The sequence below is a fragment of the Onychostruthus taczanowskii genome, unplaced genomic scaffold (assembly GCF_017590055.1).
Source record: "Onychostruthus taczanowskii isolate IOZ18803 unplaced genomic scaffold, ASM1759005v1 scaffold6, whole genome shotgun sequence".
Taxonomy (NCBI): domain Eukaryota; kingdom Metazoa; phylum Chordata; class Aves; order Passeriformes; family Passeridae; genus Onychostruthus; species Onychostruthus taczanowskii.
In genome coordinates, this window is record NW_024503679.1 from 17355785 (window position 1) to 17372599 (window position 16815).

The 16815-nt window shown below is 44.4% G+C and overlaps 1 protein-coding gene across 2 annotated transcripts in view; it reads left to right on the top strand.

Annotated features, from left to right (window-relative positions):
- The window catches only part of MAP2K5 (mitogen-activated protein kinase kinase 5), a 124015-nt gene that overhangs the window by 49189 nt on the left and 58011 nt on the right, over positions 1–16815 (top strand). For both annotated transcript variants that reach the window (XM_041418675.1, XM_041418674.1), the window contains exons 12-16: positions 797–858; positions 5901–5949; positions 11977–12050; positions 12951–13001; positions 16577–16648. In XM_041418675.1, coding sequence (XP_041274609.1) covers positions 797–858; positions 5901–5949; positions 11977–12050; positions 12951–13001; positions 16577–16648 — 308 coding nt within the window. The remainder of the gene's footprint in view (positions 1–796; positions 859–5900; positions 5950–11976; positions 12051–12950; positions 13002–16576; positions 16649–16815) is intronic.

Sequence of the window (16815 nt, forward strand, 5' to 3'; positions counted from 1 at the left end):
TTGCAGAACAGGAGGGAGGTTTCCCAATCCCTTGGGAATGTCTGTAGGGATTTAGAGGGAATCCCATGTCCCCATGAATGGGGGATGCTGACAGGGCTGTGCCAGGTTCTTTCCCATTCTGGATTTACTGGGAAAACTTCCAACTGCTTCTCCAGGAACTCCAGGAATTTTATTTCAGGCATCACTGTGGACATGGCCAAACCCTCCCTGGTGTGATGTCAGGAGGAGATGGCTTTCATCATGGATATAAAATGGACATTTACATCCATTCCAATGGCTATTTATATCCATTTAATTGGATATTTATATCCATTTCCGTGGTTATTTATATCCATTTAATTGGATGTTTATATCCATTTAATCATTAATATAAACATTGGATGCCACAGAATGGTAGCACCAGCTTTTGGGGACAAGAGTCTCCCAAATACTTTGGACCTTGAAATCTGCTTTTTTGAATGATTTTGTTATCCCCGAGACATTTTTCCACACAGTTTGGAGTTCTTTAATGTTGATATTTATGACTGGAAGGTTTTCTAACATTTTGTCTCTGCTGTTTTCTGAGTATCACTGCATCCCTGATCAGAAGTCAGGGGATGTGGTAAGAAACTCCCTGAGTGCTGTTTTGTGTGTTGATGCAGAGTTTGGGAGGTTTTTAAGGTCAGTTATTTCTGCCACAGTTGCTGCTCTATCACTGATGGTGTTTTTATTAATAACCAAGGCCTAGAAAACCCTTGGGGCTTCAAATCTGGGGCACTGTTTCATCCACCTGAGCACGTGCTGTTTGTCCCTGCAGGGGGGTCTCTGGATGTTTATAGAAAAATTCCAGAACACGTTCTCGGAAGGATAGCGGTGGCTGTGAGTAATTTATTGCTTTTATCTCTGTTTTTGACTGTGGGGGTGGAAAATCTGGGTGTGGGTGTTCATTGGGATGCTGGGGCAGCTCCAGGATCCGTGTGAGAGGAGGGTCCTTCCTCTCTCCTGCTCCTCCAAACCATCCCCTGTGCTCCGAGGCTCTGGGATAAAGGAAAACCTCCTTGGGAGTGACCAACACTAGCTCTGGAGGCTCATGAGATCTGGGAGGGATGGGACTGATGTGAGGGAAAGGTGGGAACTGGGATGGTCCAGCCTGGAGAGGAGAGGGTTCCAGGGAGAGCTGGAGAGGGACTGGGGACAAGGGATGGAGGGACAGCACACCGGGAATGGCTTCAGAGTAGAAAAGTGGAGCTTTAGATGGATTTTGGGAAGGAATTCCTGGCTGGACTGGAATTCCCAGAGCAGCTGTGGCTGCCCCTGGATCCCTGGCAGTGCCCAAGGCCAGGTTGGATGGGGCTTGGAGCAGCCTGGGACAGTGGGAGGTGTCCCTGCCATGGCAGGGCTGGCACTGGATGGGATTTAAGGTCCCTCCCAACCCAAACCATTCCAGGATTCTTTGCTCAAATCTGTGTGAAAGGATGGGGGTAAATTCAGTGGGGTGAGGAAACAAAAGAATTTGCTGGAAGTCTGTGTGGTCACATCCCTTCCTGTCTGCATTTCTTCCCATCAGGATGGAGAAGTGCTTTTAATCACCTTGATTTATTAAATTATTTCTTTAATCAGCCCTTTAAGCCCTTCTGCTCTCTGTGGTGCCTTCAGGAGGTGACTCAGGAGCCCTGTGGGGATGCTTTGTCTCTGAGTGTGTGATTTCCATCCTGGCTGTCCTTATTCTGTCCAGAGAGACTCCCTTGGTTTTCCAGCCCCCTCTCTCTTTGGTTGCTCAGTGGCTTTTGTTGGAGGGTTGAGTTGGTTCCTGCCACCAAAATGCAGAGGCAGAACAGATTTTCTGTGTTCTGCTCAAGGAGGATGAAGTTTCTCCCTTGGCACAAGCCAGAGCTGGCCACGGGCTGGTCTCTCACCCCCTCCACACCTGAGCAGCCCCAGGGCAGGGTTAATTGGGGTCATTTTTGGGGTGGTGAGGCTGTGCTGTCAGAAGAACCCTCAGATCTCCTGGGTTTGGTCTTGAGGTGTTGACAGTGGGAGCCTTAAAGCCCCTGGTAGCTCATCCTTGGGGCTCTGCAGCCTTCAGCTGCTGAAAATTCACTGGCCACGACTGAAAACTCAAATTACAAACCAACAGAAAATTCAAAAGTTCAAAAAAACCATCTTTCCCCACAGCTGAACAGAGGGTAATGACCAGTGTCTCAGTGGATCTCACCAGGGAGGGAGATACTGCAAAACAATTGCCAAATATAAGGAGTACTTTGATAACTTAAGCAGTTTAAAGCATAACAAAGTTATTCTATCATGTGCCATTTAATTAAGTGCTGGCTTTTCACATTCATTATACATCAAGCTGACAATTTAAATCCTTTAATCCAACACAGGCAGCTATTTAGTCTCTGTTCATTGTAATTCACAGCTCTCCTTTCCTCTTAATTTGTGTGGCCTGCCCAGGGTGATGAACATCCCTCTCTGATGCTGTTTCCTCTGAGCAGCTTCAAATCTGCTCATTATGTACCTGGCAGTTCCTTGTGGAGTTTGAGTGCTTTTCACCTCAGTTCAGAGGGAGAATCTTTCATCTTCTCTCCTCTCTGGAGCAGTGAGTGGGAAGTTGCTCACAGTATCCCCATTTTCCTGATGAGGATGAGGATGGTTTGATAATCTGGGATGGGCTTCCAGTGTTCCCTCAGCTGCTCATTCCTTGTTTTCCTGATCTTGGTGTGGGTTTAATCCGTCACACCTTGGTTTTATCTCTCCCCCATCCTCCCCTTGCCATTCCACAGGTGTTCTCCTCCAGTTTTCCTCTCACCCCTAATGCTGCTGCTCCAGCTCCACCTTTTGTGTCTCCATGTCTGGATTTTTTCATTCCCCTTGGGGTCATTTTGTCCCTGATCAGTCAGCCTGGGAGCCTGACTCCCTGACATGGATATTTCACTTTTCCTACTTATTTTATTTCCTGTTTCCTGCTTGTGAGCCTGACTCCCTGACATGGATATTTCACTTTTCCTAGTTTTGATTTCCTGCTTCCCATGCCCACTGCAGAGCAGGGGCTCAGGAAGGAGGGGAACAAAGGAGCTTCAGAGAAGGGAAGCTTCACCCTTTTCTGCTGCTCTGGGAGCAGAAGGTGAGCACTGAGGTTGAACCAGCCCTGGCAGCTCCTCTGCTCTGGTGCTGATTTTTGGCACAGTGGAGTTGTTGGAAGGAGGCAGCAGAAGCCTTTTGTTTTCCCTGGAATTGCTCAGTGGCTCCTTTGAGCCTCCCCACGCTGTGTCTGAGGGGGCAGCAGAGCCTTTCTGGGGGCTGGGGCACCTTTGTGCTGAGTCCTTGTAATCCCCCTGAACACCTTGGGATTACCCAGATCCTGGGGGTGCTGAAGGAGGAGAGTGCCAGACAAAAGCTTCAGCTCCATGGATGGATTTTGTTGACAAAACCTGCAGCTTCCATTTTTTTTTTCCCCAGTCTGGTTTTATTCCCTTCCCCATGTCCACAGTATTTTTTTTTTAATTCTCCCAAGACATATCCAGTGCATGAATTCGTGGAAGCTGCTTGATAACATGTGTGACCTGCACATCTGTTAATTGCCATTTGTGGAAGTTTTTAAGTGAAGCCCTTTCCAGAGGAAAAGGATGCAGTACATGCAGGCATTCCCTGCATCCCAGCACTTCTCTGGCCTGGCTCCAGCTTTGGGATTTCTGGGCTTGGATTAGTTGATCTGGGAGGGCTTTTCCAACCTAAATGGGCACCACTGGGTTTGTCTTTCTCATCTTCTGCCTTCTCAACCAGACTTGGCATGGATGTGGAGCAATTCCAGAGAGGTCCCAGAGCTGCTCCAGGGGCTGGAGAGAGCTGGGAATGTTCACTTGGAAAGGGGAAGGAGTCAGGGAGAGCTCACAGCCTCCTGCAGAGCCTAAAGGGGCTCCAGGAGAGCTGGAGAGGGACTGGGACGAGGGCAGGACACAGGGAATGGCTTCCTGTCCAACCTGGCCTTGGACATTCCAGGGATCTAGGGGCAGCCACAGCTGCTCTGGGCACCCTGTGCTCAGTGAGAAGGGAAAACCTCTCCAAATCCCTCTCCTTCCTCCTGTTTTTATTTCTGTGGAGAGCTGGAGTGTTTTCTCAAGGAAGAGCATATTTTGGGAGCCCCAAAGTGACGCTGTGGCCACTCCTGGGGTGGTGCTGCTCCCTCCTGAGCTGGGCTGGGGCTGTCAGAGCCTCTCTGCCTTGGCTTGCCTCTTCACACATTTATTTTCCCTTCCATTGCTGGAGCAGTGACATTGTGCTCTGTGTTTTGAGCGCTGCTGTTGATTGAAGCTCTCCCTGAAAGGATGTGCACTTGAACTGTCAGCAGAGTGAGAGATTGACAGCAGGTGGAAGCACTTTTTGTGTCAAGGCTTTGTCAAGGCATTGTTGTAAAACCTCCTTTACTGAATACCAATAATTCCTGCTCCAGCTTCAATCAAAAGATTCTCCCCTCCCGTTTTAGAGTAATATTTAATGCTTGAGAGTCCTTCCCTAATAGGCAAATGTAAGGGGAGTGAATAACGAGCTGAGTCCATTTGGGGGGCTCCTGTGAGCAGATCTACAGCCCAGGATAAAGGGAAAAAACTCCTTTTTTATTCCTTTGTACACCCAGAGAGTCTGAAGGGAGAGTTTGGTTAATTCCATGGCTTCCCTCACTGCTTACCCAGCACATGTTCCATAATAAAGATGTTTAATAACTCACAGCTGTTGATTTGTTTCCTGAGAAATGTTTCCTTTTTTTTAAATGGATGCTTGCTTTAAATGAAATAATTTCCTATAGTTTTAAAGATTTTTCAATAGTCTAAATACATTTTTAGTAATCAAAGAGTTTACTGTTCTGAAAATCCCTTTGGCCATTGGAGGAAGCTTGAAATGTTGCATCTCCTTGATACGTTTTTGCATTGGTACAACTTATTATTGTTGTTGTTGTTATTTTAATAATAATATTATTATTTTAATGTTATTGCTGGTGTTATTATGTCAAAACACTGTAGATGAAATTTCCATTTGCTTTTCATAAGCCGTGGAATCGTGGAAAGATTAAGGTCGGAAAAAACCCTTTAAGATCATTAAATCCAAGCTTTTTGAAAGGCTTGAGGTGAACAAGCCACACGTCTGGGCAGGCAGAATTTGACCAAATTGTATTTACTTTTAGGAACTGTATTTCCTTTTAGGAATTTTATTTTAGGAGTTGTATTCACTTTTATTTATTTTTTATGTATGAACATAGTAGTCGTATTTCAGGAGTCATATTTGTTTTTGGGAGTTGTGTTTTAGGAATTGTATTTGGGTTTAGGAGTCGTATCCACTTATAGCTGTTCTGTTTTAGGAGCTGTACTTTCTCTGCTGTGAGAGGCAGCAGGATTTGTGTTTGGTCCAACATGAGAGGAGAATGAGGGAATTTTCACAGTTCAAGAAGAAGAGTTCCATGTTTGCATTGAGTAAATAAAAGAAAGCAAAGGAAAAGGCACAGGATGCAGTAAAGGGAAAGAAAGGGAAGGGAGGATGAAGTGGAAGAGGTTGTTGAGAGATTTTCTTGGTTTCTGGCCTTTTTCAAGAAGACAAATCATTCCATCCTTTGGCCTTCATGGTTTTTAACACCCCAGCAAGGGCAGGTGAATTAAAGATCCACTGAGATGCCTGAAGGGATTCAGTGTGAGCTCAGCTGAGTTCAGCTTACAGCTCCTGGCAAGAAATTAATGTGGGTATTATTAATTTGTGCATTAATGAAGGAGCTGCTGCAGGTTTTTAGCAGGGACTCACCTGGGAGGGAGGTGGGGTCTCCCCTTTTCCTGTTCCTGCCTTCATTCTTAGACCTGGCTGCTCTGATCTCCCACCCCAGCTGAAAAATTCCTGTCAGGAATCCCTAAATGTGATTTTTTTCTTTCTTCTACCTAAAGGTTGTGAAAGGCCTGACCTATTTATGGAGTCTGAAGATTTTACACAGAGGTGAGTAGGAGATGTTTTTTGTTTTCCAATGAAATTTTAGCATCACTTTCTCCAAAGACCAAGCAAACATCGGCCTGGAGTCTGCTGGGGTAATGCAGAATGAATCTTACTCATTAACCTTGCACACTTTCTTGTAAAACATTTTTATTGCTCTTTTATTGCCCTCCCTCCTCCCCTGAAAAGAAAAGGACTAAGGAGAGAAATGAATTTTACAGGGATTTAGAAGCTTAGGGTTGCAAACAGGTGCCCAGTGGAAAAAATCAGCGTGGAAATGAGATGTTTGATTGGCAGTGGAAACAGAAAATAGGCAATGAATTTTGTTTGGTGCTTCAGAAATCTCATGTGACAGCCACAAGTGTTGCTGGAGGCTCAGATCTGTAAAATCATGTCCAGGCAGTCCCGCAGTGTGAAATTTATCCATTTCTCCTCCATCCTTCCCTCATTTCTCACCATCCCAACTCCCCAGCAGCGACTGCAGCCAAGGTGGGAATTACAAATTGCCAGGATTTTCAGGGCAGACCCTCTTGAGCAAGGCACTGAAACTCTAGTTGAACATGGAATTCTTTGCCATGGCTCTTTGAAGACTGGAAAATTCAATTATTCAGCTGTGTTTTACAAACCAAATCGGCTCCGCCCTTCACGCCCTCACAGCCTCACGCCCGCATGGCTCCTCCTCAGCCCCTCACAGCCTCACACCCGCATGGCTCCTCCTCAGCCCCTCACACCCGCATGGCTCCTCCTCAGCCCCTCACAGCTTCACACCCGCATGGCTCCTCCTCAGCCCCTCACAGCCTCACACCCGCATGGCTCCTCCTCAGCCCCTCACACCCGCATGGCTCCTCCTCAGTGCCTCAGAGCCCTCACACCCTCATGGCTCCTCTTCGGCCCCTCACAGCCCTCACACCCTCATGGCTCCTCAACCCCTCACACCCTCATGGCTCCTCTTCGGCCCCTCACAGCCCTCACACCCTCATGGCTCCAGCCCCTCCTTGGTCCCTCACAGCTCCACCCCAAGGGATGGCTCTGACTGGGAGCATGTCGTGGCCAGAAGAACCAGCAGAGATCCACTTAGGAGCTGGGTTTTCTGGAATCACAGATTATTAATGCTGCAAAAGCCCTCTGAGACCATCCAGGCCAACGACACTGCCCCATGGCCCCCAAGTGCCGCATCCACACGGCCTTTAAACACCTCCAGGGATGGAAACTCTGTGCCAGGGCTGGAAAAGCTTTTCCTGTGAGGAAATCTTCCCTAATGCCCAACTTTGACCCTCCCCAGGCACTTTTTGAGCCCACTCACCCTCTGCCTGCCAGGCTGAAGGGCTGGGTTTGACCCTGGGCTGGATGAAAAGAGCAGAAATCACCCAGAGCAGACACAGGTGGCTGAGGTGGCTTCATTTCTGGGATGGTTTGAACAACTCTCCTGCTCTCCTGAGTGCTGCCAGATGCAGGGGTTTATTTATTTATCAGCTCCATCCCCTCCCTGCAAGAGGAGGAACAGTCTGGTGCTGGAGCTGCCACAGAAATTGTCAGGATAAATAGAAAAGGCAACAAGAACATCCATGGCTGGGTATGGCTCTCTAATAGGCTTCACACCACACTTTTGTAACACCCAAAAAGAAAAATTGTTTGAAATTATAATTTTTTTTTTTTGTGGCCACCTTCTGATTGTGATTTGGAGAGAGTATAATGCTGTAACATTTTCTCGGTGTGCTGCTGTACATTTAGAACTGGGTTCAGATTTTTGCTGTGCCAGTAGAACAAAATCTCTCCTCCTGCCTGGGTTTCCTTGTCTTGATTGAGGAGCAGCTCTGGGATTTTGATGAATGATGTTTGGTCCTTGCTGTGGTCTGAAGAAAAGCTCAGAATCTGATTTTTCATCACTCTTCTGATTTTTCTGGCCTTGCTCTGTTGCTGGATTGACCCAGCATTGCAGAACACCATGGAGGGCACAATGAGCATTCCAGGTTCAGAATTGCATTATTTTACCCATTTTTAGGATACAGAAAAAGTGAATTTCTGTATCTTCAAGCAGGAGCAGAGGGATGGAATGGCAGGCAGGTGATTATTTCTGCAGGTGATGTCCTTCAGCTCTCTCTTGATTCTGATGCTCAGAGGTAAGAGAAGGAATTTTGGCTCCTGATTTTCCTGCTGTGCCACCCAGGGCAGAGCAGGAGAGTCTGGAATTTCCAAAGAAGGGCTGCACCAAGTCCCAGGGCAGAGCTGTGTGCTGGAGCAGGGAATTTAAGAGAAGGAAACAAACAATGAGCAAGTCTTTTATTGCAGATCAGACATCTCAGCAAATATTACAGCTTCACTTCAAAACAAACCTCACAACTAATGAGGTGATAGCCGTGCATATTAATAAACCCGAGCTGGAGTCATCACACCCACATCAAACATAAACATAAGATTAACACCTCCACCACTTCCTTGGAAGATGTGAGAATGTCCCAATGATAAGTGTGCTCTTTTCCCCAGAGGATAAGAAGTAGAAATGGAAGGGTAATGAGAAATTAACTTAGATTTAAAACAGAATTAGCAATTAAACAAGTCTAATCATGTACAAAGTCAAAGTTTGTCTAAAGACAAACCAGAATCTGTTAAGTTCAAGAATAAGTATAGACCGTGTGCATTTTATCTGCTGTGTTTTGCTTTGTTCACACCTGCTTCTTAAAGGAATTGCAGGAAATCAATGTTACCCACTTGTGTTTAATTGTACTGAGCTGGATTGGTGACTTGGCTGAGTACTGGGGCTGTTTATATATATTACAAATATTTATTTATTTCATGGTTTGGGCACCTCAGTTCCTGGTTAAGTTTTAAATGGGAGTTCTGGAAGTGTTGCTGGTTTGAAATGAGGGAGAATTGAGGATCTGGAGATCTGCTCTGTGGCAGGAGGAGGTCTGTGCATCACTCAGATCATCTCCTTTTCCCCCAGGACACCAGAAATCCAAGGATATTCCACTCCTCTTTGTTCTGGCTGAGAGGGACAGGCAGTAGAAGAGCATTCCCATCTTCTCACCATTATTATTGCTGTTATTACTACTAATAATAATGCTATTGCTGCTATTATTATGTCAAAACGCTGTAGATAGAATTTCCATTTGCTTTTCATAAGCCATAGAATCATAGAAAGATTAAGGTTGGGGAAAAAGCCTTTAAGATCATTAAATCCAAGCTTTTTGAAAGGCTTGAGGTGAACAAGCCACGCCTCTGGGCAGGCAGAGTTTGACCAAAGCTTTTGTTAAAGGTAAAAACCCATCTGATTGTTTGCTGAGGATTTCACCAGAGATGTCCAGAGCTGCATATTTGCCTCCCCCCACTCCTGTTTTATTTCTGGGGGATATAATCAGCATTAGGGCCACCCAGTGGAGCACAGACACAAATCCAGGGGTGTTTGGGGAATTACCAACCTGGGATGGTAAAAGCTGTCCCTGCCCATGGCAGGGGGGACAGAATGAGCTTGAAGGTCCCCTCCCACCCAAGCCATCCCAGGATTCTGTGGTTCCATGCATTTATTTATGTCTGTATGTAAAGCTGAACACACATTCTGTGTTTCCATACGTTTATTTATGTTTGTATGTAAAGCTTGCCCACTCACGGACCACTTAAGGCTTATTTAAAAAAAAAAAAATAAAATTAATCCTGGCCTCTGCCAAACCACGCTGCTGCCTTCCTTGAACCTGGCCTCTTGCTGTTTGCTGTGTTTAAAAGCCAGGAGAAGTCAAGAGACAGCTTTTAAAGCATCTCAGGGCTTTGTTTTTTTCTTTTTTTTTCCCCCTCACACAATCATGAATCTGTTTGCTTTTCAATGCCACCAAGGAGTGAAATGTTTGGTGTTCAAAAGCTGAACCTCTGATGGTTCTATTTACTGGTGAGTAAGAGCTTGGAGGTCCTGTTTGTTTGCAGGGAGGTGAAACTACTCAGGCAGCTCCATCACGAGGAGAACTTGTTCATCCTCTATAATGATGCTTCATAGAAATCATTTGTATTAAGCAAGCCCTGGTAATGGGAGCATAATGACCCCTTTTGGCTCTTGTTTAAATTCTTTCACTTCTCAACACTAATATTAATCACAAGCAGATGGTGCAGAACATTATTTATGCACACTCGTTTCCCAAACCCAAAAAAATATTTAACCCATTAACTGAAGTGGGTGATGAGACCAAGAGGCTGATTTGCTGATGAGCTGATTGTCTCCCTGCTTTCAGTAGCAGATATTTTGTGCAGGGCTGTCACTTCCTCTCCTTTTTGAGGAAAGGAGCACAGCCATTGAAAACTACAGCAAATATTTGAGTAAATTCCCTGATTTGGTGGGCTTTGGTTCTGCTGGAAGGACAGCTTGGGTTTGCTCCTGCAGGGTTTGTGTGACTGCCCATTGCTCAGTAGGGTCCCCAGCCTCCCCTCCCCATCCTTAAGGGGCAAATTTCCCAGTGCTTTCTTCCTTTTAGGATTTTCTCGTGTTTCCAGCTTTGTTCATGGAAGGATTTCAGGATCCTTTTTGTTGCAGCTAAAAGCAGAACTGGTTAGACTCAGTTTTCCCCTAAAAGTTGGGAGCAGCTGGACATGCTGGGATACCAGCATTCCCTGTGTGCTCCTGGGGCTGGGCTCATTCCACCCCCAGCCAAGCCCAGCTCAGAGGTGGCTGCATCTTTTTAGGAAGAAGGTGAAGCAGGATTATTCTGCACCTTGTTCAGGATTCAGGAGAGAGCCTCTGGTGTGCTCAGCACGTCTGCTTGGATTTAGCAAAGTCACTCAGCTCCAGAGGAGGCAAAACTCCATCAAAAGTGCAGCACGTGGGTGGAATTCCTAAAGATGGAGATCAGCAAACACAAACTGAGCCTCTGCGTGCTCAGGACTGGGTTTTTTTGGGGGGAAATTACAGGATTTGCAGGAATTACAGTACCAGCAGTGTTGATACCTCACTTCCTAAGTACTGATCCACCTGCTATAGGAACTATTGGGTGCTCCCATTTCTAATCTGGATTTTTAGCTCAAATAGAGGCGAGCTTTAATCAGCTTCTTAATTGAGGTTCTGCATTTCTACATCGCAGAGACAAATTAAGGCAGCTCCTGTGGTACCAGCAAACAGCTGCTAAAGCAAGGCAAACCTAATGATAAACAAAATTAGGTTCTTTTCTAGTTGGGTTTTATCCATCTGCCCCCAACCAGTGCTCACTTTGAGAGGAGGCACTGATTCAAGCTGTTGCCTTTAATCCATTTTGACAGAAGAAGGCAAAGCCAGGCTCTAATCTTCCCATGTTTAAGCCAGGCTGTAACGTGCACGTTCTGCTCCCCCACTGGCATCCCTGGAACTGCAAAGATGTTCAGTGTTTCCTGCACTAGAGCCAGGCTGGATGTTGAGTTTATTCCCAGTTGATTTTATTTTACAGCAGTGCATCAACTTCCTGTGGCAGCAGGAGCAGTCAGCATCAGGGTATTTGCACTGATGCTCTGGTTTTGGAATGGACATTGATGGTTTCTTTCTGGAATTCCATCTTCTTTTTCAGGCTGATTTTGCAATTTGGTAAAATCCCTGTGAGTTCAGGATTAATCCCTGTCCAAATGCAGTAATTCCATCTATCCCTATGTAATTCCGTCCTTTTTCCAGGCTGATTTTCAAGTTTGTCAAAATCCCTGTGAGTTTTCCTGTCCATCCGTGTGCTTGGTGTCTGTTCCAGATTGGTGTGACCTGCAGGTTTAATAATGTGGATTTTTAGTATTGTATAAAGTCATCTGTGTAAATACCATCTCATATCTGTATGCAAAGGATGTATTTAATATATATATATATATATGGAATTTTATCTGTGCTGCTGACTTAGAAATCACTGCATTTGAAATAGATATTTGTAATATTCCCTATCAAGAGGCACCATGCCAGTGCTCCCTGGATATTTGAGCTTGTCCTGTGCAAGGCCAGGAGCTGGATTTGGACGTGGCTCCCTTCCAATGGAGGATATTCTCTGTAAATGGTGTATTTATTATCCAGGATAATGTGGATAATCCATTTTTCCCCCCAAACAGATGTGAAGCCCTCCAATATGTTGGTGAACACGCGGGGCCAGGTGAAGCTCTGTGACTTTGGGGTCAGCACCCAGGTAAATTCCCCCTTTGCATCTCTCCCCAGTCCCCTCCTGGTGTCCAAATCACCTGGCAGCCCCACAGCAAACCCCTCTCTGCTGGGACAACCCTTTTCATTTTTAATCTCTGGGCGACTTTTCCTCCATCTGAATATGATTGTTCATTGTTTAATGACAGTAAAAACTGCTGATATTGTAATTACTACTTACGAATAGCAAACTTCATTGAAATGCAGCTTTGATCTGGGAGCCTTTTGCCCAGACAAAAGGCAGGGCAGAGCAAGAGACGTGTCTGGGGAGCCCAACTGGCCCACAATAAAAATTAATATTGGGAGCAACAATAGTGGTGGGCTTTGACAATGTGCAGCACAAATTTTAATTAATTTCCATTTTGGGCCTCCCTGGAGGACTTCTCTGCTAGTGACCCATGAGCTCGCTGTGCTGTTGATTTGAATTTCAGCACCTTTTCCTCTCAGCCAAACACGAGGCCCAAAGAGAAGGTCAGCCTTGTATTATGGGCTGGCAGGCTCTGTTGTCCCTCCAGTGTTTAAGGGATGAATTGGGGCTTTATTCACATCTGACTGAAAAATGAGTGTGCTCAATCCTGCTTCCTCCTAATTCACTTTTTATATCAGACTGGTTTGGGGTACTAAAACAAGCAGCATCCTGTTTAACACAATTGTTTAAGGTTATCTGCCATAAACTGTAATGCAGTGCTTGCTTAAATTGGAATCCTCATTCCCCAACCCAGGCGAGATTTAATCGTTTTTAACGCCTTGGCGGATAAATCCCTTCCCTTTTTTACATAATTTTTAGTTGATTTATAGGGATGATGATTGTAGGTTAAATGAGGAATAATTGCCCATTTTATTTCCACATTATCTTTATATTGTTCTAACAGACTGTTTTGTCTGATAGCTGGTGAATTCCATAGCCAAGACGTATGTTGGAACAAATGCTTATATGGCGGTAAGTGGATTGATGCAGGAATAACATCTAAATGGAATTATTTGTCCCCACTCTTGTTCTGTTCAATGCAGGAGATATCCTAAACCAATCCTCAAATCTCCATCTCTTCCCATCCCCTGTCTTCATTCTGTGGGACAACTCTGCTGCTTGCTGAGAGGGAGGAGGAATAGTGGAAAAGTGGTTTTTTAAAATATATCTTCTCTTGTTTTTGTTCCTTGTGACAACTGGGAACAAAGAGGGCCACTTGGATATTGGAAAAAAACCAGTTTGTCACTCACAGCTTGTGGCTCTCTGCAGATCAGTGACAGCCCCAAACCATCCAGGTTTTGGGAATGCTGGAGTTTAGGGAAGCATTCCCTAAACTCCAGCAGAGGTTGATGGGCATTCCTAAACACCCCATGGAAATCTGAACCTAAAAACATTGGGATTAATAACATCAGGGCATCAAAGTGCAAGTGTTTTAATTCAGAACACCAAAGTCGTACTTGCACTTTTCTGTACAAATTTTTGTCAGTCTTTGTTAACACGAGACCACTTTTGTCCTGTTCCTGTGCATTAAAACCCGTACATTCCCTTTTTTTTAGAATTTTTTTTAGCACATTGCTAAGGATTCATCATTTGGGGCAGGGTTTGGGTTCAGAGCTGACAAGTGCCAGCCTGAGCAAATCAGAGCAGATTTTCTGTACAGATTGTTCTGCACAGATTTCTCTGCACAAACCACAGTTGGATTTCTCTGCACAAATTTCTCTGCACAAATCAGAGTGGGTTTTCCATCAGATCCATTGGATCCTTTTCAGTTCTCCATTTCAGACCTGAAAACTCTACTGCCTCAGTTTTTAAAGCTCTTGATGAACTCTTATTTTGGTCATTAAAATCCTTTGAGCAAACTGCTCCTGATATTGCTGAGAAAAGAAGTGCTCTGCTGGTTTAAAATAAAAATATAAACAGCACAAACTGTTTGGTGCTTGTGTTTTTCAAACCTCAGGGAAGGGGAGGGAGAAATCCATGACCTTTAATCGCTTTCAGGTATTTTTTTTCTGATTTTCTTGTCAGGGCTCCCATTTATTTGCTAAGTGCTTTTCCACTCGAGGTGTGCTCATTGTGTGGCTTCTGAAAGGCTCAAGTCACCATCCTAGAAAGACTTGGGCTGTCCTGTGTCATCAGAACACTCAGAAACAGCATAAAATAAATACATCAGAATAGCAGAAAAATGGGGGTTTTTAAATAAAAAATAGAGATTAAAAAAAAGAGCTGGAACACAGAGATTCAGACAAAGAAACAGCTCCAAATTAATCAACTTTTCCAGCTCAGCTGTTGCTTCAGACTGGTCTTAAGCAGGGCTGAGAATTAAATTGTATTATGCTTTCAGTGCCCAAACCAAGATTACTGTTCTCTTTCCCAGGTGTGCATTAAATAAATTGCTTTTTTTGCCTTTCTGGGTGGATGTGATGCCTCCATCTCTTAATTGTGAAACAGAAGTTTAAGCTCAAAATGTGCTCGATCTGATTTTCTGTGTTAAAATCACTTTGCTACTTGATTGAGTCGTTTGTTGTCATCAAATTTCCAGGCAAGCCCTCAAAAAATAATGAAGGTCATAAGCTTTGCTTCACCCACTTGGCAGGCTGGCAGTGAATTTGAAACTCTTGAAAAAATTGAGGTGTCTTTGAAAAAAAAAGAATAGGCTTTTTGATTTTTGGGGTTTTTTTTTGAAAAAAAGAGCAGCTTTTTGTTTGAGAAATTAAAATTTCCAATGAAAACACATTCTAAAAATCATTTCATCAGCATTTTATAGAGGAAAAAAAATTGAATTAAAAAATAATCAGTGGTAGAAATTTTAAAGAGAAAATACCTTGGGCTGTGTATTTAGAGTGAGCTGTGTGTTGCAACCTTGATGCATCTATTATTCCTATTTTCCTCTTCTTTTCTCTACTTTAAAATCCATCTTTTGTTTAAAAACCTGGTTTCTTTGCCCTTACCTTTTGTGAAACCACAATTCCTCACTGGAATTTGCTGTTTAGAGCTTGAACTTTAAGAAGAAACAATTTAATATCTCTCAATGTGAATTATAAATCTCATTTGGTGGCTCGGGAAGGGTGTAGAAAATGGGGTGGGTGTTAGCACCTTGCTTGAGCCAGGTTAGCACATCCCATATCAAGTCATAAAATCATTCTTGGCTGCACATCTGCACCTTTGTGAGGATATGTCTAAGTATAAAAATATGTCAGTATAAAAATATGTCAGTATAAAAATTTATCAGCTTAAAAAATCACACGATGCTGTTGCAAACATTTCTAAATGTGCTGACCTAGGTTAATTATACTCAATGAATTAAAAAACAATAAAATAAGATTTTTGGGGTCGCTCACAAGTGAGATTTGGTGAAATTGTGGCGTTTTTTGAGGGGTTTTGGGAGGTTGTTTTTAGAGGGAATATGGGCAGCAGAGTGGTTTTTATTTAACATTCACGCTGCGATAAAAGCTCCTGACCTGGGAGTAGCAGCACAGGGTAAACATCCAAAACCACATCGGAGTGGCACTAATTTGGGAGTTTGTTTTCTAACAAAGGTCTCTGGATTATTAAAGAGTGAAAATCCTTTGTAGGTGGCTGGGCCAGACAGGTGCATTAACAGCACAGTGGGGAGAGGAGTCTCAGGGAGCCTTTTATTGTTGCATTTCATGCTGTACTTGACCTTGGAAATGCCTAAATTGTAGCTTTCAAGTAAAAACCAGCAGATATTTTTTACAGCACTCCACTTCATGAAGCATTAAACCTGCTGTTAATAGTTTGGAGCGGGGGTTTTTTTTTTGTTGGGCTTTTTTTTTCCCTCTACAGGTCAAAAAGCCCAAAATTAAGAAGTATATAAAATAAAGTTGCCACCGTGTGGTGATTCTTTTGGCTTCAGTGACTTGGCTTTTTAACTGTGCTTATTCCCCAACCTCTGGACTCCACACAGGGAATTTTTTCCTTGCTGTGGTGCCTGGATTTGGGGAGGGAAGTGGAAAATTGGATTCTCTCAACTTGACCTTGTGCTTTGCTCATGTGTATGAGCCCGTGGCTTTTCCCTTGGATTAAACAACCCCAACATAAATCCAAGGCCAACCTTGCAAGGTGTATGGACCCAGATTTTCCTGAAGAATTCCTGAATTTTCCTGGGTTTGCTCCCTGCCAGGGAAGCTTTGAAGCACCTTGGTGGTTTTTGGTGTCTCCACTTCCCATGGGGCAGCTCCAGTCTCTGCTCTGGGGTTGGTGACAGAGCCCAGGGGAGGGCTGGAGCTGGGCCAGGCAGCTTTAACTGGATTTTAGGAAAAGTTTCTCCCCCCAGAGGGTGTTGGGGCACTGCCCAGGCTCCCCAGGGAATGGGGGAGCTCCAGAGTCTTTGGACAATGCTCCCAGGGTGGGATTTTGGGATGCCTGTGCTGGGTCAGGAGCTGGAATTTGATCCCTTTAGGTCCCTCCCAACTCAGAATATTCCAGGATCGTGTGATTTTTCCCATCCCTTGCCCTGGAACAGCTTTGGAGCAGGATCCCTCTCTGCCTGCAAGGCTCAGGAGTTGTTCCTCTGCTTTTGTCCACAGCCTGAGAGGATTTCAGGAGAGCAGTACGGGATTCACTCGGATGTTTGGAGCCTGGGGATTTCCTTCATGGAGGTATGCAGAGAGCTCTCAGATTAACTCTTACATCAAAAATAACATCAAAATATTCAATTTAACCTTTGTTTGTGCTTTAAATTCCCTGTATTTTCGTGTGCTTTTTCCTGTTGCTGATTTGGGCTGTATTTAGAATGGGTTTGTTCATTTGAGGTCTCAAATAAAAG